Consider the following 25441-nt stretch of genomic DNA (forward strand, 5'->3'; position numbering starts at 1 on the left):
GGCATAGACTGAATAATCGGAAGTCTCCTGGGGCAACTGTGGTCATCTTGGACCTACACTGCATAGATTGCTGCCCACACCTGCAGCTCCATCCCCACCCTAGGGAGGGGAGAGAGGGGCATGAAGCTTCATTAGTCTCTCTGGGCAGCTACAGTCTAGGCTTCCATGACTTGGATATTCCACACAGCTATGACTCTGTCCCTACCCCTGGCAAAGGAGAAAGTAGAGAGATACTTCATTGGTCCCTGGGCAATGAGGGCAGCTTGAGCCTTCACAGCTTATGGCACCAACTACATCCTTGGCTCCTACTGCACAACCAGCAAGGGAGAAAGGGCAGGAAGCCCAAAACTAAAGAGAAAAACTGCACCCAGAATAAATACTCTAGTAAGCCAGATGCCAAGATACCAACAAAAAATTACAATCCACACCAAGAAACAGAAAGATATGGCCCAGTTAAAGGAACAAGACAAGCCTCCAGATGACTTAAAGGAGTTGAGACAACTAATCATAGATGTTCAAACAAATTTCCTTAATAAATTCAATGAGATGGCTAAAGAGATTAAGGATATTAAGAAGATATTGAATGAGCACAAAGAAGAATTTGAAAGCATACATAGAAATAGAGCAGATATTATGGGTATGAAAGGTGCAATCAATGAAATTAAAAAAAACATTGGAATCATATTAATAGTCGATTTGGGGAGGCACAAGAAAGGATTGGTAAGCTTGAAAAAATGGCCCCTGAAAGTGAGCACACAAAAGAATAGATTAAAAAACAAACAAACAAACAAAAAAACCCAAACAAGAACAGATGAAGAAAAGAATGGAAAAAATCGAACAAGGTCTCGAGGAACTAAATGAAAGTAAAAAGTGTGCAAACATACATGTCATGGGTGTCCCTGAAGGAGAAGAGAAGGGAAAAGAGGCAGAAGGAATATTTGAGAAAATAATGGTAAAAATTTCCCAACTCTATTCAAGGACATAGATAGCCATGTCCAAGAAGCACAACATACTCTCATCCGAAAAAATCTGAACAGACCAACTCTGAGACACATACTAATCAGAATGTCAAATGCCAAAGACAAAGAGAGAATTCTGAGAACAGCAAGAGGAAAATGATGCATTACATACAAGGGATACCCAATAAGATTAAGTGCTGATTTTGCATCAGAAACCATGGAGGTAAGAAGACAGTGGTCTGATATTTTTAAGATACTACAAGAGAAAAGCACCTGCCGAGAAGCTTATATATGGCAAGATTGTCTTTCGCAAACAGAAACTGAGAGACTTTGCAACCAGAGACCAAATTTGCAGGAAAATACTATAGGGAGTGCTATAGCCTAAAAAGACAAGACAGGAGAGAGAGGCTTAGAAGAGAGTCTAGAAATGAAGATTATATCAGTAAAAGTCTAAACAGAGCGGTAAAAATAAGATATGACAGATAAAATCCAAAGAACAAAATAGGTGACGAACTGCCTTTACAATAACAACATTGTGTGTTAATGGATTAAACTCCCCAATCAAAAGACATAACCTGGAGGAATGGATAATAAAAATAGGAGCCATCTATATGCTGTCTACAAGAGACTAACCTAAGTCCCAAAAACACAAATGGATGGAAAATGAACAGCTGGTAAAATATATCACATGCATGCAGTAAGAAAAAAACAAAAACAAAACAACAAAAAGCTGGGCTAGCTATACTTTTTTTTTTGATGAAATAGACTTTAAAAGCAAAGCTGTATTAGAGACAAGGAAGGACATCATATATTAGTAAAAGGGGCAATTCACCAGAAAGAAACAACAATCATAAATTTATATGCACCTAACTAGGATGCCTTAAATTACATGAGGCAAACATTGGCAAAACTGAAGGTAGAAATAGGTGTTTCTACAATAATAGTTGGAGACTTGAATAAACCACTCTCATCACTGGATAAAATATCTAGGCAGAGGATCCATAAAGAAACAGGGAGCTTGAATAATAAGATAAATGAACTAAACCTAATGAAAATATACAGAACATTATATCCCAAAACATCAGGATTAAATTCTTCTCAAGTGCTCATGGATCTTTCCCCAGGATACATTGGGTCACGAAGAAGGTCTCAATAAATTTTAAAAAGATTGAAATCATACAAAGCACTTTCTCTGCTCATAATGGAAATAAAGCTGGAAATCAACAACAGGCAGAAAAGGGAAAATTCACAAATATATGGAGATGAAACAATACACTCTTAAATAATCAGTGGGTCAAAGAAGAAATTGTGAGAGAAAGCAATAAATATCTCAAGACAAATGAAAATGAGAACACATTTCATAACCTGTGAGATGCAGAGAAGGCAGTGTTGAGAGGGAAATTTATAGCTCTCAATGCTTACATTAAAAAAGAAGAGGGCAGTGGATTTGGCTCAACTGATAAGAGTGTCCGCCTGCCACATAGGAAGTCCACAGTTCCAACCCAGGGCCTCCTGACCCATGTGGTGAGCTGGCCTGCCCATGCGCTGTGCTGATGCATGCAAGGAGTGCGCCCCTCAAGGAGAGCTGTCCCACACGAAAAAAGCGCAGCCTGTCCAGGAGTGGTGCTGCATACACGGAGAACTAATGCAGCAAGATGATGCAACAAAAATGACACAGGGTCCAAAGGATGGAGGAAAAGAATATGGATTAGAATGGACTTACTGATATTCTATTCTGGAACTATTGTGATTAGTAATTGGAAGAAAATGTAGCATTGATGTGGAGAAAGTGGCCATGATAGCTGCTGAGGGTAGGGAGAGGGAAGAAGAGATATGATGTGCAGGCATTTTCAGGACTTGGAGTTGTCCTGGGTGGTACTGCAGGGACAGTTGCTGGACATTTTATGTCCTGCCATGGCCCACTGGGTGGACTGGGGGAAAGCGTAAACTATAATGTAAACCATTATCCATGTGGTGCAGCAGTGCTCAAATCTTTATTAGGACTTCCTTCTTCAATGTAATTCCTCAAATTATCCTTGATTATAAGTGGTCAGTGGCTAGAACACACCTACCTGAGCCTTATGTACTTTCAAATCTCTCTCAGGAAGAAGCCCTTCACTAAGGAGAAAGTTCTGAGAATAGATTTCAAATTGAGTAGGTGAGAGACCATAAAAAGAAAGGAAAGAGAAAGTTCAGATAAAGGTAAAGGAAAACAGATTCTGGAGAGCTTAAAGTAGGTGTCCATATACTAAATATAGATGTTTGCCATTTCTAAAAAATAACAGAAGAGGGGAGCTTTAGAGTCATGAAGCTAGAAAGGCTCTCTGACTCACTTCTCAAACGATTTTCACATCAAAATGGGCAACAGATAATGATAGTAGTCACATCCCATAAAAAAGATTTTAGACATAAAAGGTATAATACAGGAAAATATACATCCTTACAGACAAAAAGTGGTAGAAAAATATGCCCACGAAACATAAAACTGTAATGTAATATTTCAAAATTAGCTTTGAAAGAACATAAATCAGACTCAGAAAGGTGATAAGAATTAGGCAAGAATCAGAAATAAAAGAAAAAAATAAGTTCAGAAAAAAGGACTAACCTAGAAGAAATACATGAAGAAATAAACCCAAGAAAAATGTCTTAACTTTCAGTATATAGTACTAGGAAAATAAGTCTTCAGCATCTGGGTCCAAACGACTCAAATATTAAAAAAATATTTTTAACATTTTAAGTCATTGTACAAATCATATAGAAGAAAGAAAAAAGTGCTAGTAAAACAAAACCTTGATTAGACATTTTAATAATAATTTAGAAATAGCAAGCCTCTTTATAGCAAGTAAATTCTGGTACCCCAAAAACGATAAACATCACAATTTGCACATAAACATTACACATCATCTTTTTGTTTTTTTTTTTAAGATTTATTCCCCCACCACCCCCCCCCACCGCATTGTTTGTGCTCACTGTTTGCTCTCTGTCCATTCATTGTGTGTTCTCTGTGTCTGCTCATCTTCTCTATAGGATGCACCAGGAACTAAATGGGACCTCCCATATGGGAGTCACCTCCACTCCCTGCTTTCTTATGTCTCTTGTTGTGTTTCCTTTGTGTCTCTTTGTTGCATCGGCTTGCCACACTAGCTTGCTGTCTTTTCTTGTTTTTTCTAGGAGGCACTGAGAACTGAACCCAGGGCCTCCCATTTGGTAGGTGGGCGCCCAAACACTTGAGCCACATCTGCTTCCCATCATTATACATCTTTTTAGTGAAACACGATGATCCAGGTTCTTTGAATCCCTCATTATGCTAGAAGGATCATATTATTATGATCCTTACCCATAGTTATCAAACTCTTCTCCCCAATTAACTTGCCTTAAACCAGATTCCAAAATATAAATATTCTGTCTTTGCTTTCTTCTTCTCTGAGACACAACTAAGATTACTGAATCATACTCTCCTTTACTGGGTAAGAAACTCAACTCTGTGATATTCACCAGTTGTTTTGGTAATATTTTCTGGGAGCCAGGAATCATAATCATTAGAGTCTAGAGTATTGTTGTAAGTCAATATACATTCATTGTCTGGTAATTGTGAAATACCATCCTCTGTCAATTTCTTCTCTTTGTCATTATGGGTGTAAAATGTAAAAGTCTGAATGTTATGTCCCCTGGCGTGGGACATGACTCCTAAGAATGAGTCTTCCTGGCATCAAGGATTATTACCAAGTGCCAACTAGCACTGCATCTGGAAAAAGACCTTGACCAAAAGGGGAAAATGGTAAATATAAACTAGTTTTTATGGCAAGAGATTTCAAAGTGAGTGGGAAGATCACTTCAGAGGTTATGCTTATTCAAGTCTCAGCAGGATCTCATTTACTGCCACAGTAAATAGTGCCTCAAGTAGCGGGCGGCCTGCTGAGGGCTCTAGAGACATTCAGAAACTATAAGTAGGGCAGACAGCTCCAGAATTCAGCACCTTGTCAGTGGGCCTTACTTTCGAATTTATGCTCCTCAGTGTAACAGAGTTAGACTCAATCATAGACTTTACATGTCTCTTCTGTCCCTTTTATTTGAATCTATAATTAGCACTATACTTGATAAATAATGACCCAGAGACTTAAGGTTTTACTCTGTCCATGTACCAGTTGAGCCCTGAATTTCAGCAGAGTTGCAGCATCTACTTTAGTTCATTGGACTCACCCAGGACAACTAACAAGGAGATAATGATGGGTAACGCCCATTCCAAGGAACAGATGGAGTCTGCAACTGCAAGCAAAATAGTTCCATCCATTTGCCCCATGGGATCTAAGCTCCCTCTCAATTACAGGCAGAGTGGTATCACCATCCCAAATCTTCAAGATTGGGAAATGAACAATGGACTAAAGTAGACATTATTATTCTAATATAGACTTACTATTTTTCTAGCAATAGAAGAATTCATCATTGATATAAAAGCAGAGATTCTCAGGGATGGGAGAGGGAAGAATAGGTGTAATATGGGGCATTTTCAGGACACTGGAGTTGTCCTGCATTACACTGCGGTAACAGATATAGGCCATTGTATATTTTGTCAAAACCTACAAAATTGTGCAGGACAGAGTGTAAACTATAATATAAACTTTAAACCATGATTAGTAGCAATGGTTCAATATGTGTTCATCAATTGTAACACATGTACCACACAAATAAGGGATGTTGATGTGGGAAAGTGTCAGAGGGGAGGGAGTGGGGCATATGGGAATCCCTTATATTTAACATTTATGTAATCTAAAGCTTCTTTTAAAAAATTTTTTAAAAAGATACTTAAGAAATAAAACCAATCATAATGTATTGTGGACCTTGTTTGGATTCTGATTCAAACAGACAAAATGAACAAAAGCAAAATAAAAGAAATGTATAAAATAATGAAGGAAATATGTAAGCACTAAATTTGAATATTATGGAATTGTTTTATTCTTTAAGTGTGAAAAATGGTATTTAATTGTGTCTAAGGGAAAAACTCCTTATAATTTAAGAGACAGATACTGAGATATTGACAGATGAAATGATATGATGTCTAGGATTTGCTTTAAAATAATCCAGGGAAGCGGTAGGTGAGTGGAAAGACAGAACAGGGCTGATTGCATATCGATAAATATTGAAGCTGAGTTGAAGAAAAGGATGATTATATTTAAATAGATTTGAACATGGATTTTATTGTGGCAAACCACAAAGGCTGTCTTATTTCTGCAACTAATTTAATTTGAAACATACCCGATAATACTCATTTCATACATTTTTTCTGTGGATACCAGATTTTAAAATGCAGCTAAAACTGTTCTGCGAAAAGACTAACACTTGAAACACATAAATTTTCTGAAGACAATATGCACTAAAAGAATGAATGAATTCACTTGCCAGATTTGTGAACACTTGGATGGGCAGATCTATAAAAATTTAATTTTTAGAAAATATCTTTAAAAAGCAGCAGTAGCTGCAACCATTAAAAAAGATATCAAACATTTTGTAGATTCTGTCATTAAAAAATGTACAAAACTTTCATAAAATCTTTAAAAAATTGGATCCCTAAAACCAAGATTCTTCTGTAAAATTTGCCACCAGACAAAAAGAGTAATTCCTGAAATAACAGGTTTTTGGACTTATCTACAATTTTATATAAAAAGGTACAGAATAATTTTTAAGTGTGCATTTAGTTTTAGTTTATCATAGGTCACACATTAGAAACCCATGAGCCACATCTGATTTGCAGAGGAATTGTTTGGCTTGCATGGTTTTTGGAAAAAAATTAATCCAACATTTAAAATTGAGATTTCAAATAAAACTGCAGATTTCAACAGGCCTGCATGCCTCTTTGAGAGGGAAATTGGTGCTTACTTTCTCACCACAGTTTCTACCATAATGTCCCTTCTTCATATATGTGCTGAGCCTGGATTTTTTAGGAATTAGAGTTTATGACTACTAGTTACAGCTTAACATTGTTTGGAGGGCAATTTCCCCCTCATTCTTAACAAACAACCAGAACAGCAAAAAGTTTCTGTAAGAACCAATATTATTCAGTTGTGCACTTAAAAAATGCAGAAAAAAATCAGCATTTATTATTTTCATAGCACAGTAAAATGCTATTTGCATATTTCCAAAAGATTTTCTTTGATAAAGTAGTAAGGCTTACCTTAAAATCAAGGCTGCTAAGGCTTACAACATCGTCGTCTTTTTCTCTTCGTTTTCTTTTCTAGAAAAAAAAGGTTTCATTTTTTAATATTCTGGAATATGTTTTACCCCTGTTATGCAAAGACTCCATAAAACTAGAAAAAAAATCACTTTTAAAAAGTGATGGCCTTGGCTGTATTCACAATAAATTATTTTGATAAGGGATGCTCATAAATTGTCTCTGACATATGCACTACCTAACTAATATCCTGACTAAATCATCTGCCATGAAGTAAGTCCACCTTATTAAAAAACTTACTTACACAAAGTTTTACACAACAGAACCCTTATGTAAGTCAATGGCATCTGTACTGATTAGAGGGAAAAAATGTTTTATACATAAAGGCAAGCGTTTTTTTTTTCTTAAAAAGGAAAATATTTACCCTATGGAGGAAGGGTTTTTGCTGGGAAAAAAAAGTCCTTTCTCATGGTCCAAGGTAACTAAGATTTGCTACTTGAAGCAGGATTTATCAACTGGAAAATGAACAGGCAGGTCCCTGGAATATCCTCCAGTAATCATTTATTGCTTCCATTAAGTACTATAGAGGTCAGCAGAGGCAAAACTGTATACATATCTGTGATTTCTGGTCCTTAATAGTGAATAAGCACCTTTAAGTAACACTTCATTCTCCCACATCTCAAAATAACATTTTGGATTACATGTGATATGGATAACCAGTGAAATATAAATTAAGGTACACAATACTAGAAATTTAAAAATATACAGCCCTTACAAAATTATTTAAATGAGAAAAAACAAATTGCAGGTATATAAATACAATCTTAAAATTAGAAAAGACACAAAGCAAACATTTTTTAAACAAATCAATTTTATTGATACATATTAATAAAGCACACAATTATCCAAAGTGTATAATCAATGGTATTTGGTATAATCACAAAGTTATGCTTTCATCACATCCATCATTAATAGAACATTTTTATTATTTCAATAATAATAATAATAAACAGCTAGATAAACAAAAAATTTTACCTCTTCTCAATCTCTTTATGCTTCCCCTGCTGTACATAGCTGTTATTTCTGGCCATTCTTGTCTGTGTCTGTCTGTCTGTCTGTCTGTCTGTCTGTCTGTCTGTCTGTCTATCTATCTATCTATCTATCTATCTATCTATCTATCTATCTATCTATCTATGTCATTGTCATTCTGGTGCATTGCTTCACCGCATGGGGGCCTGTGCCTCCTCAGCGCAGATCTGGGATGCCTTTTTTTTTTTCTTTTTTTTTACTAGGAAGTTCCAGGGATCAAACTTGGGTCCTCTATATGGTAAACAGGAGCTCAAATGCTTGAGCCACAGCCGCGTCCCTATTTATTTTTTAAGGAGTTACAATGAGATTTATTCATATACATACGATCTATCCAAACTGTATAATCAAAGGCTTTTAGTATAATCACAGTGCTGTGTATTCACCAGCACAAAAAATTTTAGAATAATTTTATTACTCCAAAGAGAAAAATCCTACTCCTTAACAGTAACCTCTCAATCCCTTTATCCTTCCCCAGCCCTACATAACCACTAATTGAATTTCATCTTTATAAACTGATTTATATTTACCTTTTATATAAATGGAATCACACAATATGTAGTGCTGTGTCTGGTTTCTTTCACTTAGTATAATGTTTTTATTTTGTCTGATATTAACATCTTGTAGTACTGAAATACATTTGTTCAGTTTAAAAAGAAAACCGATCTTAAATATGCAATATTACCCATATTCATATTTCACATGAAGTTTTTACTATACTATACAGTCCCATTTTATATTTTTTAAATTTCCTTTTAGTAATATACATGACCTTAGGTTTTCCCTTTAAACCACAGTCATACCCACATAATAGAACTGCTAGTTACAAACATTATGTTGTGCTTTCATCTTTTCTATTCACTTGCAAAGATTAACACACATCCTTTTCACCAATTCTGCACAAGTTAACCCTCAGCTTTCCATTCTCTAACCTGTTCTATTTTCTGGTGACCCATATTCTAGTTATTAACTCCATGAGATTACACAATATATTTAGTTCATAATAGCACCATCATACAGTATTTGTCCTTTTGTGTCTGGCTTGCTTCACTCAACATAATGTCCTCTAGGTTCATCAATGCTATCATAGGCTTTACGACTTCATTTCTTCTTACAGCTGCATAATATTCCATCACATAGTATATACCACAGTTTGTTTATACACTCATCAGTTGATGGACACTTGGGTTGTTTCTATCTTTTGGCAATATTGAATAATGTCATGATGAACATTGGTGTGCAGATGTCTGTTCATGTCACTGCTCTCAGTTCTTCTGGGTATACATGAGTAGTGGTATTGTTGGATATGTGGCAAATCTATATTCATTGTCTTTAAGAACTGCAAAACAGTCCTCCACAGTGGCTATACCATTCTACGTTCCCAACAGCATCTCTCTACATCCCCTCCAATATTTAGTTTTCCAACTTTTTAAAAGTGGTCATTCTAATAGGTATGAAATTATATCTGTTACTTTCATATGCATTTCCCTAATCACAAGTGATGTTGAACATTTTTTTCATTTGGTTTCTTTCTTTCCATGCCCCCGTCATTTCTATTTCTTCTTTGGATGAATGTCTTTTCAAGTCTTTTCCACATTTTAAAATCAGGTCATTTGTTCTTTTATTGTGGAGTTGTAGCATCTCTGTATATAAAGAGATGATATTTATTATGGACATTTAACCCTTATCGAATATCTGATTTCCAAATATTTTCTCCCTTTGAGTCAGCTGCCTTTTCACCCTTTGACATAGTCCTTTGAGGTGCCTAAGTGTTTAATTTTGAGGAGAAACCATTTATCTATTTTTTCTTTCGCTCATACTTTAGGTGTTTAAGATCCAAGAAACCACCAGCTATTACAAGATCTTGATGATGTTTCCCTACACTTTCTTCTAGCAGTATTATGTTCCTGGCTTTTATGTTTAGATCTTTCATACATTTTGAGTTGATTCTTGTATAGGGAGTGAGACAGCAGTTGTCTTTCATTCTTTTGGTTATGGATATCCAATTTTCCCAGCACCATTTGTTGAAGAGACTGTTTTGTCCTGTTACCATGGATTTGATAGGTTTGTTAAAAACCAGTTGGCTGTAGAGGTGAGGGTTTATTTATTATCTCTCAATTATATTCCACTGATCAATATGTCTGTCTTTATTCCAATACCATGCTGTTTTGACCACTGAAGTTTTGTAACATGTTTCAAGGTCAGGGAGAATTTTTTCCTTGTCGCTCTTCTTTTTCAGACTGCTTTTGGCTATTTGCATTTTCCCTTCCAAATAAATTTGATAATTGCCTTTTCTATTTCTGTAAAGTAGGCTGATGGAAATTTGATTGGTATTTTGCTGAATCTATAAATCAGTAATGGGTAGGACTGACATCTTCACAATATTCAGTCTTCCAATTCATGAACACGGAATGCCTTTCCATGTTTAGCGTTTCATTGATTACTTTTAGCATTGTTTTGTAGTTTTCTGAATATAGATCTTATACTTCTTTGGTTAAATTATTTCCAGGTATTTGAGTAGTTTTGTTGCTACTGTAAATGGAATTTCTCCCTTGATTTGCTTATCAGACACATTATTGAGCAGACAGAAACATTACTGAGTTTTGCATTTTGATCTTGTATCCTGGCACTTTGCTGAACTTGTTTTTTAGCTCGAGTAGCTTTGTTGTAGACATTTCAGAATTTTTAAAATATAGGATCATGTCATCTGATAATAGTGAGAATTTTATTCCCTCTTTTCCTATTTAGAAGATTTTTTTTCTTGTCTAATTGCCCTAACTAGAACTTCCAGTACAATATGGAATAACAATGGTGACAGTGGGCATCCTTGTCTTGTTCCCGATCTTAGAGGGAAAGCTTTCAACATTTCCTCATTGAGTACAATGTTGGCTGTGGGTTTTCATATATGCCCTTTATCTTATGTAGGAATTTTCCTTCTACTCTGCCTCCTTTAAAGTGTTTTTGTCAGGAAAGGATGGTGGAAATTGTCTCTAGCCAGCAGCCCTGAAGCTTAAGAATTCAAAAGTGTCTGTAGGGTTGGGGAGGAGGCCAGCAGTGGCAACGGCAGCTTTTAACTCACATTTTTGCCATCAAGATTCTGTTCCTTTGCCTCTCTCTCTTTTAGGTGGTATCCAGCCTTCTCCTGATGTCCTAAACCCTATTACATTTTTTCCAGGCCATTTCTGCCAGTCTTCTACTTATATTTTTGGGAGAGGAGAGAGTCCCATGTCTTTCCAATTTGCCGTCTTTCTGGAAGTCTCCAAAGCAAACTTAAAAGTTATATTTTAAATAAATCAGGTCTGCCGAAGCATTATTACACTAAAAAAGACAAGCTCAGAGATTTCATAGGAAGAGTCTCTCAAATCTTTAAGAAACAGATTTCCTATAAATGGAGCTAAGAAGTCTCAGAAAGCAAGCCACCAAATTTTTAAAACTACATGAAAACGATGAAAGAGGAGCTTTATAAAGTTAGAACAGCTGAACCATGACTCCTTATATGAATTAAGGAAAATGAGAATCATATTAAAATTAACAACAGAAAATTCTCAAAGACAAATCCTAAACAACGTAACACCCAGAAAAAAAAAGAAAAAAGGGCAGAATAACATCCCTATAGGGAATACAGGCGCACCAGAAAAACATGCTCGAAAAGGAGAGCAAATAAAAAATGAAACATGGGAAATGTATGGCATGGCGAAACCTCTTGTGGAAAATGAGTACGACTAATAGTCCATATATAAGTGTGTTTTTCTCTGAAACAACAAATGTTTGTAATGTTACAAGATAATAATAAGGCAATATTTGGGCAAAAATATAACCAAAAGCAAACTATCGACTGTAGGACATAGAATATATTAATATTCTTCCATCAATGGTAAAAAAAATAAAAAGGAAATATGTATGCTAAGTGAAAGAAACTAGACACAAAGTACTACATATTGTTTGACTCCATCTTGACAAATGTAAGTACAATATAGAGACAGAAATAGATTAGCAGTTATATATGACGGGAAGGACAGAGGGTGGTGTTTTCTTTTTTTGAGTAATGAAAATATTGATTGCAGTGATGAACGTACAACTCTGATTATATCAAACACCACTGATTGTACTCTTTGGATGAACCGTACAGTTTATTAATATGTTTCAATAAAATTGATTAGAAAAAGGAGAGTAAAATTGTAACATTTCAAATTGAGTTAAAAAGACATTACTCAGATGGTGGGAAAACTAAAAAATGAAGTGCCACAAACTCAAGTAATCTTTATTTACCCCAAGGTCATATTCATAAGATACAGAAAAGTGTGACTAATATGAATAATATGATTACAATTTTGAAAAACAAAAGAGCCCCAAATCCTGTATTTGTGAATCTTTCTGTGTGTACTTGTGCAAAAATATTTGTGTGCTCAGCCTACAATTCACGTGGAAAGGCAGAGGGCCCGGAACAACAAAAGCAGTGTAGAAGTTAGGGGGAGTATAATTTATTGTATTAGCTAAGACTTAAGTGGCATGGTATTGATTCAGGAATAGATAACTGACCAGCAGAACAAAATAAAGGGTACTGAAACTGGCCCACATATATTAAGAACTACTATATGACAAGCACCATATTGAAATGGTGCTCTCAATAAAAGGAGGTTGAGTGTGGGAGTAACTGGCTATCCTACTTCATACCACATATATATAAAAATAAATTCCAGATGAATGAAAGATATAAATATGAAAAGCAAGACTTTAAAATATTTAAAATACAGTGGGATATTTTAAAATGTTATATTTCTTTATACACATCATCTTACATATGTACAATTTTATATAAATGCATATGTATGCTTTTTCCTTCAGTATAATCCTATTTTGCTTGGTAATTTCCTCCCCCATCCCTCTTTCTCACTTAAGTCTTCCTGTCTCTGAACCTCTACTCAAACCCAGGTCAACAACATCATATGGTGTTCCCTTACATTTGGATCATCGGTATAACGATACAGAAATCTAGAATACAAATCCCCAACCAAAAAACAGAATACAAATTAAATAAATAATATTAAACACATCAAAATGTTAAACATTTTGTCAAACTAGAAACAAAACCATTTTTGCTATTTCCTTAGAATAAGAAAAGCATAAGAATCATGCTCTTTTTATACATGCTACATATACACACATATATAAATAATGAAGAAATGAATTTTTAAGTCTTAAGTGATGTAAAATCTCATTCTAATTATAATAGCAATCATCTATTCTGAGATGATTAATAGCAGAAAATAACTCACTCATTATAAATATTATCTGCAACCAAACACTTTCATATGTTCAACCAAGAAAAAAAGACCTGTTAGAGAATATGCAGCTTGTTTCATAATATATTTTATTATATTTAGCATTGGTAGGAATCAGTGTGAGAATTTCATAAAGATGATAGTTTTCAAAAAATGTTTATACATACATACATAAAGTATGTTCATACTTCTAAAAATGTTTTTTTAATTTACTTGAAATAAAAATTCCTTTCAGTTTGTTAGTAGGAAAGAAGAGGATTAAACTAGACTAGCAAAGACTGCTCTAGAAACTTGGTACATTAAGATATTTAGAGAAGTACAGACAATGGAGCTGTATGCCAGACAACCCAGGAATTGATTCTAATACCTTGAAATGGAAAAACTATGGTTTCTACTCACCAAAGTGAAGTCCCAGTGGGGGCCAGGCGTTAAAAATGTGAAGGAGCTACCTCTCCGAAGGGAATAGCTGTTAAAAGAAAATTCAAACAATAAATAGAGAGAAACTTCAGTATAAACAATACCTAAAATAGATAAAAAGATATCTTTACATAGTTCCAAAACTGTTTAAAGTAGCTTTACTAGTCATTCAGTCTTAGAAATTAGGAGGGTATGCCAAAAAACAAAAACAAAACCAAACTTCAGGGTCTAGATTCTGGTCATTTTCAGAATCTTTAAAGTGAAAGGGCCAATGTAAAATTAGTGGAAAGATTAAGAGTATTTTAAAAGAATAACTCTCATCAAACCAAGTAGAATTTATCTTAGGAACATATACATGACTCAATAATATGAATCTATTAATATAATATATTGTATCAGTAGGTCAAATAAATAGTAAATGAACTCCTCAGTAGATGCAAAAACAAAAATATTTGATTAAAGTTAATACTCATTCCTAATATTAAAAAAAAGAAAAGGATACTCTATAAAAGGTAGAACATAAATGTACTTTATTTATTTAATTATGCATTTCACATTGTAAATCCCTTCTATCATCAAATGGAAGTGGTATATAAATATAAGATCAGACTCAAGCAGGCTCTGAAGGCACAAGTTAAATTACATGAAGAAGTAGCTCAAATGCCTGTAGCTCCTACTCATGTCACATTACCTTCTCTTTCCCAGCTTGCTGATAGCGCCTCGTGGGGACTTCCTACAATCAGTTGACTGAAGAGGAGAAAATTTGGGCCTGGTTTACAGAAAATTCTGCAGGTACCACCCCAAAGTGCACAGCTGTAGCCCTGTATAGCCCCATTCTGAAATATCTCTGAATGACAATGGTGAAGGGAAATCCTCCCAGTGGGTAGTACTTTAAGAAATATACCTGGTGGTTCATTTAGCTTGAAAGTAGAAAAGGCCCAACATGTGGCTGCATACTGATTCACAGGCTGTAGTTGATGGTTTGGCTGGATGGTCAGGGACTTGGAAGGAACATGATTGGAAAACTGGTGACAAAGAGAGGTCTGGGGGAAAGGTATGTGGAAAGACCATCCTGAGCGGGCAAAAAACATGAAGATATTTATGTCTCATGTGAATGTTCACCAGAGGGTGACTTTAGCAGAGGAAGATTTTAATAAAATGGATAAGATGACCTGTTCTGTGGCTATCAGTTGCTCCCTTTCTCCATGCATTTCTATCATTTCCCAATGGGTTCATGAACAAAGTGGCCATGGTATAGGGCTGAAGGTTATGAACAGATTAAGCAACACAGACTTCCATCCACCAAAGCCAACACCTAACTACAGCCACTGCTAAGTGCCCCATATGCTAGCAGCAAAGACCCCCACTTAGTTCCGGATACAGCACCATTCCCCAAGGTGATCAGCCTGCTAACTGCTGGCAGGTTGATTTTATCACACCACTTCCATCATGAAGGGGCTAACTGGAATAGATACATAGTCCAGATCTGAGTTTGCCATCCCTGCATTTCATACTTCTGCCAAAACTACCATCAGTGGACTTATAGAATACCTTATCCACTGTGATGGCATTCCACACAGCATTGCTTTTGGATCAAGGAACCCACTTATGGCAAATGAAGTACAGGAATGGGTACAAGCACATGGAATTTGCTGATCTTATCATGTTACACATCATCCTGAAGAAACTAGATTAAGAGAATGATTGAATGGTCTTTTGAAGACTCAATTATAGCGCCAACTGGGTGGCAATAACTTGCACGGCTGTGACAATCTTCTCCAGAAGGCTATTTATGCTCTAAATGAGTGCCTACTCTCTGGTGCTGTTTCTCCCAAAGCCGGGATTCATGGATCCAGTAATCAAGGGGTGGAAAAGAGAGTGGCAACATTCATTATTATCCCTAGTGATCTACTAGGAAAATTTTTGCTTCCTATCCCTGCAACCGTAAGCTCTTCTGATCTGCAGGTCTTAGTTCCAAAGGAGCAGTGCTTCCACCAGGAGACACAATGATTCCTTTGAACTGGAAGTTAAGACTGCCACCTGGTCACTTTGAGCTTCTCATGCTTCTGAGTCAACAGGCAAAGAAGGGAATTACTGTTCTGGCCAGGGTGACTGATCCTAATCATCAAGGGGAAATAAGACTGCTACAACACAATGGAGGTAAAGAGTTTGCTGAAATACAAGAGATCTCTTGGAGCATCTCTTAGTACTACATGCTCTGTGATTAAAGCCAAAGGAAAATGGCAACAACCCAATCCAGGCAAGACTATTAATGACCCAAAACTTCAGGAATGAAAGTTTGGGTCACCCAGCCTGACCTAGGTTACCAAATTCAGTTGTTTCATCAAGCAAGCACTGGTCTGATTGTTATTGTGAAGGCATTTTGTGGATTTAAATCAGTCAGTTGACTGCATCTATGGTTGATTCTATCTACAATCAACAAAGGAGATTACCTTCAGCTATGAGAGATGTCCCTCTCACCTAATTAGTTGAAGGCATTAAAGGGCAACTTAGGATTTCAGCAGTCAGAAGGAAGAATTTCTATTTTACCTTAGCCAGCCATCTTGTCCTGGGTTCCCAAAAAATGGCCTGTCCTTTGAATTCTGGCTTGCCAATCCCACAGACTTGTGAGTCAATTCATTATAAATCTCATGATATTTACATTATGTATATCGTCTTGTTGGTTCTGTATCCTTGGAGAACACTGATTAATACAGGCATGATGAAAAATGGATTTTAACAAAACAGAGAATGAAAAGCTCATTGATATAATTTCAGATTCCACATTACAACCAACTATTAAGTAACTACCACTTGTTGAGTTCTGGAGTAGTATCAAAGAAGCATGTCCTACCACACTAATGAAAGAAGCTGTTGATGTGGGAGGAATGGGGGGTGTGGGGAGTGGGGTATATGAGAACCTCTTATATTTTTTAATGTAACATTTTGTGTGATCTCTGTATCTTTAAAAAAAGATAAAAAAATTTAAAAAAAGCATATCCCTAATGATCTGAAAAAGCTGTTAAAGTACTCCTACTTTTTAGAATTTCAAGTGTATGTATTCATATTTTCTTTATATACTTCAACCAAAATAATATACTACAACATATTAAATGCAGAAGCTAATTATATGGGAATAAGATTTTCTTTTATTAAGCCAGATATTAAAAGATTTGTTAAATTTTAAAAACAATCCCACTCTTCTCACTAATTATTTTGTTTTGGAAAATAATTGTGCTTCAAAAAATCATACTTACGCTAACATGTAATTGGCCTGTTGCTTTAAAATAAATCAATAAATACATACAAAAACTATCAGCTTTAATTTCTAATATGATAAATATAATCCATGCAAACAAAAACACTTTAGGGTTCTTAATAATTTTTAAGAGCTGCAAAGGGTCTGGAGGCCAAAAATTTTTAGAACTGCTGTTCTAGAGAAACCTGCACAGCTGCCAATCAGATGAGCATAAACAACAACAAAAATCATTCCTATTTGTTTTAATTTTTATTTCTTTGATCACTAATGAACACAAATATTTTTCCGTATTTGTTCTGGCCACATATATTCCTTCTTCTGTGAGCTACCTGTGTTCTTTGTTCTTTTCTTTCTATTGACTTAAAAAATAATAAATCAATATATCTAGTTTACATTTAAAGACAATGATGCTGTCCAGAATAGGCAAATGTAGAGACAGAAAGCAGATTTGTGAAGGCCTCAGGCTGATTGGGAGGTGGGAGTATGGAGACTGGGCAATGACTGCTAATGGGCCTGTGGTTTCTTTTAGGGCTGATAAAAAATGTTCTAAACATAGATTCTGATTCTGATGATGTTTGCATAAACTTGAAATATACTAAATACACTGAATTGCATACTTTTATATAAATTCTATCTCAATAAAGCTGGTTTTAAAAAAAGAGTGGGATCAACTTGGGGCATGAGAGTGAGGAGCTCTGCTGACATGCTCCTCATTGAAACTAATAAGAAAATGGTCCTAAGGACAAATAGCAAATGAAAAAGCATCTATTCAAAGAAAATGTACAGAATTTGGTAAGAAAGGTCAGGGGTTGGTATTTGAACCAAGACGACTTGCTCCCCTTCCTGCTATAAGCACAGTGAGATGGAGAAACCACTTTAGACTGATGTAGCTGAGAACACAGGGTTTCCTCTCCCTCCAACTCTCAATCAAGAGGTTTCTTCCTAGGAGGAGTAGGATGTCAGTGCTTCCCATCCCACTCCCGGCTACATATTGCTGAGACTAAGTCCTGGGTGAGTGCAGTTGAGAGGTGGGGTCTCTTCTGTCACTCAGCCTCAACTATTGGAACAAATTGTGCAGTGTGCTTGACTGGGCCCTGATCACCCTTGCCCTGGTTCATGAGGTGGTGTTCCTCACCAAAGGAGTCAAGCTGAAAGGACCTCTGGCCACCTCTCATATCCACTGAGCACTCAGCTCCTAGGGAAGGGGCATCACTCAAAGAGAGTCACTTGCCACTTGTCCCCGGCTCTAGATCCCTGGCTCAGAAACTGCCTGCAGGAAGAAGCACGTTTTAAAACAGATGGCTCTTAATCTCTTACCAAAGGGATGACAATTTGCAAGGGAGCATGGAGAAAGTCTAGCTTAAGAGTACTCTCGAAAACAGTGGAAGATACATTGGAAGATTGTGGGAAGAAGGAATCAGATTAGGCAGATGAGATTCAGTGCTCACAAAAACAATGAAGAGCCAAAAGCTGCCCAAGGGACCTGCTTTGGGAGTCAGCAGACCAGGACAGTGCTTCATAACTTCCAGGAGGGTGAGGGACAGAGAAATGAAAAAGATAAAACAATAAACTGTGAATTACTAAACTTCCCAGGTGCAGGGGGCAGAGAGGGCAGGCAACAGAGATATTCCTGGCTCATTATAGCTGAATGAGAGGGGAACAGACTTTTCTCCCCTGTCAGCTGTTACAGGGAAATGGGAGGGAGAGTTGGGGGGCTTTTCTTCAGTGAATTTGGCCAGTGGAGCCTGGTTTGAATCTTGGCTGAGCAGGCAAGGACAAAGGAAAACAGAGAGAGCTATTCCTCCTTGGAAAGGTGTGCCAACGAGTGCCATCTGCTGGCCAGTATGGAAATTACATGGACAAGAACTGCTTTTAGAGCTCTCTTTACCCCAACCCTGGGAGAAACTCTGCATGCCATTAGTGAGACCCTGGCATGATTCTGATAACTTACAATTGGGTATTTTAAAAAGACTTAGGACAAGTAGAACCAAATATCAAAGAAGAGCTGTGAATAACAATAAGCAAGAGAGAGAAATTGGCCATAGGAATATATTCACCAACATATCAGATGTAAAAACATCCGAAAAAAATCACAAGCCATAATAGGAAACAGAAGAGATGGCCCAACCAATGGAACCAAATATCCTGAAGAGATTCAGAATTTAAGACAATTAATCAATGATAATCACACAACTCTCCTAAATAAATTTAAAGAATTGAAAGAAAATATGATGAGAGAGAGAAAGGATATTAAGAAGACACTGGGGAAGTGGAGGCTCAAGAGATTGGGCTCCTCCTACCACACAGGAGGTCCCTGGTTCAGTTCTTGGTGCCTCCTAAGGAAGACAGTGAGCTGGTGCAGCAAGCTGATGCAACAAGATGACACAACAAGAAAAACATAATGAAAGACACAACAAAGCAGGGAATGGAGGTGACTTAAGTGATTAGACGCCTCCCTCCCACACTGGAGATCCCAGGTTTGGTTCCCGGTGCCTCCTAAAGAAACAAGGAAGACAAACAGAAAAGCAAGTGCAAAACAATGAGGAAGAGGGGAGAAATAAATAAAAATAAATCTAAAAAAAAAAAAAGACACTGGGTGAGTATAAAGAACTATTTGAAAGTCTGCAAAGAAAAATTAACAAATGTTATAGGAATGAAAGAAACAATGGATGAGATTAAAAATACATTAGAGGCATATAAGAGCAGATTTGAACTGCGTGATGACAGAATTAGTGATTCTGAAGATAGAACATCTGAAGTGGAAAAGACAGGAGAACAGAAAGAGAATAGGAAAAATGAAACACACTCTCAGGGAATTGAATGACAATGTGAAATGCAAAAACATATGCATTATCAGTATCTCAGAAGGAGAAGAAAATGGAAAAGGTGCAGAAAGAATATTTGAGAAAACGACTGAAAACTTCCCTTCCCTTATAAAAGACATAACTATCAATATCCAAGAAAGACCATGAACTCCAAACACAATAAACACAAAGAGACCTACCTCAAAACACCTACTATTCAGAATGACAAATATCAGAGATGAGAAGATTTCGAAGGCAGCAAGAGAAAAGCAAAGCATTACGTAAAAGAGAAATTCGATAACATTAAATGCTGACCACTCATCAGAAACCATGGAGAGAAGAAAGTGTTATGATGTATTACGGATATTCAAAGAGAAAAACTGTCAGCCAATAATTCTATACCTTGCAAAGCTGTCCTTCAAAAATGAAGGGAAGGGAAGCGGATGTGGCTCAGGCAGCTGAGCTCCTGCCTACCACATGGGAGGTCCCAGGTTTGGTTCCCAGTGCCTTCTGGAGAGAATGACCAAGACAGCAAGCTGACGTGATGGGTTAGCACGGTGAGCTGATGCAAAAAGATGAAACAGTGAGACGATGCAACCAAGAGACGCTATAAATGGGGAATGGAGGTGGTTCAAGCAATTGGGTGCCTTCCTCCCACATGGGAGGCCTCAGATTCAGTTCCCCATGTCTCCGAGAAAGGAAGATGAACAGAAAGTGAGCCCAGGCAGTGGGAGAGAAATAAATAAATAAAAATAAATATTAAAAAAAAAAAAAAAATGAAGGGGAATTCAGAGACTTCACAGACAGACAAAACTGATAGAATGTTACCAAAAGACCACAAGAGATTCTAAAGGGAGTGCTGCAGCTTGAAAGGAAAAAAAAACAAGGGCGAGAGACTTGAAGAAGAGTGTAGAAATGAAGATTATTAGAAAGGGTAAAAGATAGACTATAGTTTATTATGACAACAGAAAGCCAAATGTCAAAATGGATGAAGTAAGTAATGCCTTTACAGTTACAACACTGAATGTTAATGGCCTAAACTCACCAATCAAAAGACACAGACTGATAGAATGGGTTAAAAAAAAATACAAGCCATCTATATGTTATCTACAGGAGATGCATCTCAGCATAAGGACACAACCAGATTAAAAGTGAAAGGTTGGAAAAAGATATCCCATGCAAATAGTAACCAAAATAAGAGCCAGAGTAGCGATACTAATACCAGACAAAATAGATTTTAAATGCAAAACTCTAATAACGGTTTGATATAGTTATGAATCCCAAAAATAGATATTGAATTATGTTTGTAAACTGGTCTGTACGTGGGCATGATTAAATTATGCTTAGGGATTTAATTGGGCTATATCAGTAGGGTATTGAGTCCCCGTCCCTTGGTGGGTGGGGATTCCCAGATAAAAGGCATGGCAAAGGACAGAGTTGGAGTTTTTTGATGCTGGAAGGTTTTTAATGTTGGAGAATTGGTGTTGGAGTTTGATGCTAAAGTCTTAAGCTGGGGCCCTGAGAAGTAAGCACACAGAGGAAAGAGAAGCAAGCTCTGGGAAGAGAGGAACCCTGACTCTAGAAAGAAGCAAGTCCTGGGAAGAGAGGAACCTTGAGCCCAGAGAGAAGCAAGACCTTGGAAGAGAGGAACCCAGGAAGCCTGAACACTCAGAGAAACATTGGCAGCCAACTTGCTCCAACACGTGAAAATAGACTTTGGTGAGGGAAGTAACTTATGCTTTATGGCATGGCATCTGTAAGTTCCTTCCCCAAATAAATACCCTTTATAAAGGCCAACAGGCTTCTGGTATTTTACACATCAGCCCCCTTTGACTGACTATTACATATTAATAAAATGTAATAGTAATATAAATGTAATAGTATATTACATTTAAATATAAATGTATATAAATATACATAAATGTATATAAATATAAACAGTAATAAAATGTAATAATAAAATGTAATATTAATAAAAGTAATAAAAGGGACAATTCAACAAGAATAAATAACTATGCTAAATACTTATGCATCTAACCTCAGTGCCCCAAGATACATGAGGCACACACCGGCAAAGCTGAAGGGAGAAATAGATGTCTCTACCATAATAGTTGGAGAGTTCAATACATCAGTCTCAGAATTGGATAGAACATCTGGACAAAGGATAAAGAAACAGATATGATAAATGAACTAGACTTAACAGACACATAGAGCACTGCACCCCAAAACAGGATATATATACTTTTTGAGTACTCATGGATCCTTCTCCAAGACAGACCATATGTTAGGTCACAAGAGAAGTCTCAATAATTTTAAAAGGTTGAAATTATACAAAACACTTTCTCTGATCATAATGGAATGAAGCTGGAAATCAATAATGGATGGAAAAAGGGAAAATTCATAAATATATGGAGATTAAGCAACATACTCTTAAACAATCAGCAAGTCCAAGAAGAAACTGTAAGAGAATTCAGCCAATATCTTAAGATGAATGAAAATGAAAGCACAACATATCAACACCTATGGGACACCACAAAGGCAGTTCTGAGAGGGAAATTTTTAGCCCTCAATGCTTACATCAAAAAAGAAAAAAAGAGCTAAAATTGATGACCTAACTGCACACCTGGAAGAACTAGAAAAAGAACAGCAAACTAATCTTAAACCAAGTCAAAGGAAAGAAATAGTAAAGATCAGAGCAGAAATGAATAAAATCGAGAACAAAAAGACATTAGAGAATCAACAAAACCAAGAGTTGGTTCTTTGAGAAGATAAACAAAATTGATAAACCCTTAGCTAGACTGATAAAGAAAAAAAGAGAGAAGACACAAATAAATAAAATCAGAAATGAGAGGGGAGGACTTTATCTCTGACCCTGTAGAAATAAGAGAGGTCATAAGATGATACTATCAACAACTATATGCCAAAAAACTAGAAAATGTAGAAAAGATGTACAAATTCCTAGAGACACATGAACCACCTACACTGACCTTAGAAGAAATAGAAGACCTCAATAAACCAATCACAAGTGAAGAGATTGAAACAGTCATCAAAATCCTCCCAAAGATGAAAAGCCCAGGACCAGATGGCTTCATAGGTGAAGTCTACCAATCATTTAAAGATGAACTAATACCAATCTTGCTCAAGTTCTTCCAAAAATTGAACAGGAAAGAATGCTATCAAATTCATTCTATGAAGCCAAAATAACCCTAACACCAAAACCAGATAAAGATACTACCAAAAAAGAAAATTACAGACCAATATCTTTAATGAATATGAAAGCAAAAATCCTCACCAACATACTTGCAAACAGAATCCAAAAGCACATTAAAAGCATTATATACCATGTTTAAGTGGGTTTTATCCCAGGTATGCAAGGGTAGTTCAGCACAAGAAAATCAATTAGTATAAAAACCACATTAATAAATTGAAGAAAAATCACATGATCCTCTCAAGTGATGCAGAAAAGGCATTTGACAAAATAAAGCACCTTTCTTGATAAAAACACTTCAAAAAGATAGGAATAGAAGGAAACTTTCTTAATATGGTAAAGTGCATATATGAAGAACCTACAGCTAGCATTGTACTAAATGGTGAAAAACTAAAAGCTTTCCTGCTGAGATCAGGAATAAGACAAGGATGCCCACTGTCACCACTATTATTCAATATTGTGCTAGAAGTTCTAGTTAGAGCAATTAGGCTAGACAAAGAAGTAAAAGGCACCCAAATAGGAAAGGAAGAAGTAAAACTTTCACTATTTGCTGATGACATGATGCTGTATCTAGAAAATCCAGAAAAATCTACCAGAAAGCTACTAGAATTAACAGATGAGTTCAGCAAAGTGGTGGGATACTAGGTTAACACGCAAATCAATAGCATTTCTATACAATACCGATGTGAAATCTGAGGAGGAAATCAGGGACATGGATGTGGCTCCATTGACTGAGTTCCCACCTACCATATGGGAGGTCTGTGGTTTGGTTCCCGGTACCTCTTAAAGAAGACAGCGAGTTGGCACAACCATCAGGCATGGCAAACTGACACAAGATGATGCAACAAGAGACACAAAAAGAAAAACATAATGAGAGACGCAATAAAGCAGGAAGCAGAAGTTCCTGGTGTCTCATAAAGAAGATGAGGAGGAAATCAGAAAAAAAATTCTAATTATAATAGAGACTAAAAACAATCAAATATTTAAGAATAAACTAAACAAAGGACATGAAGGATCTGTATTCAGAAAACTACAAAACATTGCTAAAAGAAACCAATGAAGACTTAAACGGAAGGACATTATGTGTTCATGGATTGGAAGACTAAACATCATTAAGATGTCAATTCTACCCAAACTGATTTACAGATTCAATGCAATCCCTATAAAAATCCCAACATTGTTTTTTGGAGAAATTGAAAAGCCAATAATCAAATTTATTTGGAAGAGTAAGTGGCCCTGAATAGCCAAAAATGTCTTAAAAAAGAAGAACCAAGTTGGAGGACTCTCCACTTCCTGACTTTAAAGCATATTACTTAGCTACAGTGGTCAAATAATACATGGTACTGGCATAAGGATAGACAGATTGATCAATGGGACAGAATTAAGCACTCAGAAATTGATCCTTACATCTACAGTCAAGTGATTTTTGACAAGGCTGTTTAGCCCACCCAGCTGGGCCAGAACAGTCTATTCAACAAATGATGCTGGATGAACTGGCTAGCCATATCCAAAAGAAAGAAAGAAGACCCCTATCTCACACCTTATACAAATATTAACTAAATATAAAACAACCATAAAACCTAGAAATATATGTAGTTAAAAATCTTCAAGATCTTGTGGTGGGCAGTACTTTCTTAAACCTTACACCCAAAGCACGAGCAACAACAGAAAAAACAGATAAATTGGACCTCCTCAAAATTCAACACTTTTGCACCTCAGAGGACTTTTCTACAGTGTGAAAAGGCAGCCGACTCAATGGGACAAAATATATGGCAATCACATATCTGATAAGGGTTAATATCCATGATATATAAGGAGATTATACAACTAAACAATAAAAAGACAAAGTATCCGGTTAAAAATTGGGCAAAAAACTTGAAAAGACAACTGTCCAAAGAAGAAATATAAATGGCGAAGAAACACATGAAAAATTGTTCAATGTCACTAGCAATTAGGGAAATGCAAATTAAAACTACAATGAGGGAAGCGGACTTGGCCCAGTGGTTAGGGCGTCCGCCTACCATATGGGAGGTCTGCGGTTCAAACCCTGGGCCTCCTTGACCGGTGTGGAGCTGGCCCACACACAGTGCTGATGTGTGCAAGGAGTGCTGTGCCAAGCAGGGGTGTCCCCTGTGTAGGGTGAGTCCCATGCACAAGGAGCGCTCCCTGTAAGGAGAGCCGCCCAGAGTGAAAGTACAGTCAGCCCAAGAATGGTGCTGCACACATGGAGAACTGACACAACAAGATGATGCAACAAAAA

The 25441-nt window shown here is 36.5% G+C and overlaps 1 protein-coding gene across 1 annotated transcript in view; it reads right to left on the reverse strand.

The window, feature by feature from the left end:
• NET1 (neuroepithelial cell transforming 1) overlaps positions 1-25441 on the reverse strand; it is a 52296-nt gene that overhangs the window by 20394 nt on the left and 6461 nt on the right. The window contains exons 2-3 of the mRNA XM_004477373.5: positions 13893-13959; positions 7129-7188 (exon numbers count right to left, since the gene is read on the reverse strand). Coding sequence (XP_004477430.2) covers positions 7129-7188; positions 13893-13959 — 127 coding nt within the window. The remainder of the gene's footprint in view (positions 1-7128; positions 7189-13892; positions 13960-25441) is intronic.

Source organism: Dasypus novemcinctus, chromosome 20 (assembly GCF_030445035.2).
Source record: "Dasypus novemcinctus isolate mDasNov1 chromosome 20, mDasNov1.1.hap2, whole genome shotgun sequence".
NCBI classification, from domain to species: domain Eukaryota; kingdom Metazoa; phylum Chordata; class Mammalia; order Cingulata; family Dasypodidae; genus Dasypus; species Dasypus novemcinctus.